Source organism: Anopheles cruzii, unplaced genomic scaffold (genome assembly GCF_943734635.1).
Source record: "Anopheles cruzii unplaced genomic scaffold, idAnoCruzAS_RS32_06 scaffold01308_ctg1, whole genome shotgun sequence".
Classification (NCBI taxonomy): Eukaryota; Metazoa; Arthropoda; class Insecta; order Diptera; family Culicidae; genus Anopheles; species Anopheles cruzii.
Window position 1 is genome coordinate 3171 of NW_026454893.1, and position 2623 is coordinate 5793.

At 50.3% G+C, this 2623-nt stretch overlaps 1 protein-coding gene across 1 annotated transcript; it reads left to right on the top strand.

The window, feature by feature from the left end:
• Positions 1 to 25: 25 nt before the first annotated feature.
• LOC128276474 (cytochrome P450 CYP12A2-like) lies at positions 26 to 1888 on the top strand. Its single transcript, XM_053014933.1, has 7 exons — positions 26 to 38; positions 82 to 328; positions 415 to 531; positions 596 to 752; positions 814 to 929; positions 990 to 1392; positions 1468 to 1888. Exons 1-7 carry the CDS (start codon positions 26 to 28, stop codon positions 1798 to 1800), a joined length of 1386 nt encoding a protein of 461 aa, XP_052870893.1. The 3' UTR covers positions 1801 to 1888.
• The last annotated feature ends 735 nt before the right edge of the window (positions 1889 to 2623 follow it).

The following is a 2623-nucleotide window of genomic DNA, read 5'->3' on the forward strand; positions in this document are numbered from 1 at the left end:
TCGCTGGTGTTCGGATTATGATATTATGATTTGGATAACTGTTGACTCTCTTTGTATGACCCACGTTTTGCTTTGCTACAGGTCGCTACACGGACTTGAGCCTAGTGGATCTGCACAGTCGCATGCGGGACGATTTCGGACCCATCCTCCGGATGCCCGGCATATTGGGGCGCAACGACATAGTGCTGTCGTTCAATCCGGATGACTACGAGAAGGTGTTCCGTACCGAGGGCGCCTGGCCCATCCGGCGAGGGCTCGACTCGATGGCGTACTATCGGCAGAAGGTGCGCCCGGAAGTGTTTGGCGCGATGGGTGGTTTGTTGACCGAGTAAGTGACCGAGACGGATGGTGGGTCTGAGGGGGAGGGGGACGGCTGAGAGCGGAGCTTATCTAACCGGTGAGCGTTCTGAACAGACAGGGCGAAAGCTGGCAAAAGATGCGCACGATCGTGAACCCGGTGATGATGCAGCCCAAAACGATCAAACTGTACATCGATCAGGTGGACGAGGTAGCGAGAGAGTTTTTGGAGATGTAAGATCCCGTGGCGATTCCAGTGACAGGAAGACGGCTTATTAAGCTAGTGTTTTCTCCCTAGTGTGGCGAAATTGCGCGACGCAAAACAGGAGTTGCCAGCAGATTTTGATCAGTGGCTGAACCGGTGGGCATTGGAGACGATGGGTGTGCTGGCGTTGGACGCGAGGCTCGGTGTGCTGCAAACGGAGCAAACCGAAGAGGCAAAGAAGATTCTGGCCGTAAGTGGAACGCTTTCCGCTCTCGATGTGACCTGTTGATAATTATTTTCTGTGCGTTCAGTTGGTGAGGAACGTCTTCGATTTAACCTATCTCGTGGACGTTCTGCCTTCGATATGGAAGTACTACAAAACACCGACCTTCAAGAAGCTAATGGACACTTTCGATGAATTTACAAAGTAAGTGTAGGTTAAACTCTGTCTTCAAGAGCCGCTAAAGGTTATTTCGGTCCGTTCAAGTATCATCATGATCAAGGTTGAGCAGGCAGTGCAACGATTCGAGAAGCACCCGACGTCCGAAGCGAACCAGAGCGTCCTGGAAAAGCTACTGAAGATCGACAAGCATGTAGCCGTGATTATGGCTTTGGACATGCTGATGGCCGGGATTGACACGACATCCTCTGGTTCAGTGGGTATAATGTACTGTCTGGCAAAGAACCCCGATAAGCAGGCAAAACTTCGCGAGGAACTTCGCACGGTGCTGCCGACCAAGGATTCACCACTGACGGCCGAAAATATGCGCAACTTGCCGTACCTGAGGGCGTGCATCAAGGAGGGCTTGCGATTGTATCCACCGGTTGCGGGAAACTTTCGTGCCGCGGGACGGAACATTGTCCTGCAGGGCTACCGTATTCCGAAGGATGTAAGCATTTTTTTGGACCTATTATATTCCTACCAATTTTGAATACTTTTTCGGGAACTGTTCCCTAAAAACTAGACGGACGTAGCGATGGGAGCGTTGGTCTTGCAGCATGATGACCGATTCTTCACTCGGGCCAAGGACTACCTACCGGAGCGGTGGCTCAGCGAACGGGAAGCGAGCATCCCGAGCGCTAAGGATACGAATCCGTTCATCTTCCTGCCGTTCGGTTTCGGTTCGAGAAGCTGCATCGGGAAGCGGCTGGCCATGATGGAGATGGAGATCATCACCGCGCGGCTTATTCGCAAGTACGAGGTCCGGTGGAACTACGAAGACTTTAAGATCCGGGCCACGTTGGTCAACATCCCGGCGAACCCGCTGCGCTTCGAGCTGAAGGAGGTGGACGCGTAAGGGGACACTCCCTTTCGACCGTAATTTTAATTTTACGACAAGTGACTGCTTTTTATCTCAACTAAGAAATAAACATTTTACACAGTGACACATTTGGCTATCAGTTTGGGTATTGTTGTGGGAATGGAGATGCTGAGTGATTACACTGAAGCGTGACCTAGCTTCTTTCAACCGTGTCGATAAGCTTTATAAGATAGCCAGATGTCGTCTCCCGATGGTCAAAAAAAAAATCAATGTTCCAGTCCGCTGCAGAGGTCGAATCAATTACTTCGTTTACGGTTGTCTGGTGGTTGGACAAATTCCTGTTTATTTTTGGCTGACACTGTTTACGAACCAAACAATAAACAATCCCCATCGTCGTCGGCCACAAACTAACATTTGTAAAGGATTCACACTTGCAAAGCGGGTCCTCAAATACAGTGTCCGAATTGGTCTTTATCGTGAGTGTGACTTGAGTGTATTTCAAAACAAAGTCAAACACTCGCGTGGCTTAGAACTAACACACTGTCCGCCAGGCACACATCCATCTAACTCATCAGTAATGTGTGAGTCTCGGCAAATTATGATCATTGAACATAATGGGTAGATTGGGGGACTGTCGGCCACCGGCTAGTAGTCGCGCTTGACCGCTAATCTGTGAAAGATCGGGCCAGAGCGTTACGCGCTGTTTCTAAATTTAACTGCACGGCAGTAACTAACGGTTCTTGCAAACAACTTCGCAATGGCACTCCGTTATGTTGCCGGACGTTCGTGTGTAGACACAATCCGGATTGTGTCGAAACAGTGTCCAAAACGGTGCCTCAGTGCGCAACCCGCTAGAGAG

Bases quoted from the DNA above. Each gene is read 5' to 3' on its own strand.
- LOC128276474 (XM_053014933.1), top strand. The intron at 532-595 runs GTAAGATCCCGT...TTTTCTCCCTAG, and splicing joins GCGAGAGAGTTTTTGGAGAT to TGTGGCGAAATTGCGCGACG. The intron at 1,393-1,467 runs GTAAGCATTTTT...CCTAAAAACTAG, and splicing joins GCTACCGTATTCCGAAGGAT to ACGGACGTAGCGATGGGAGC.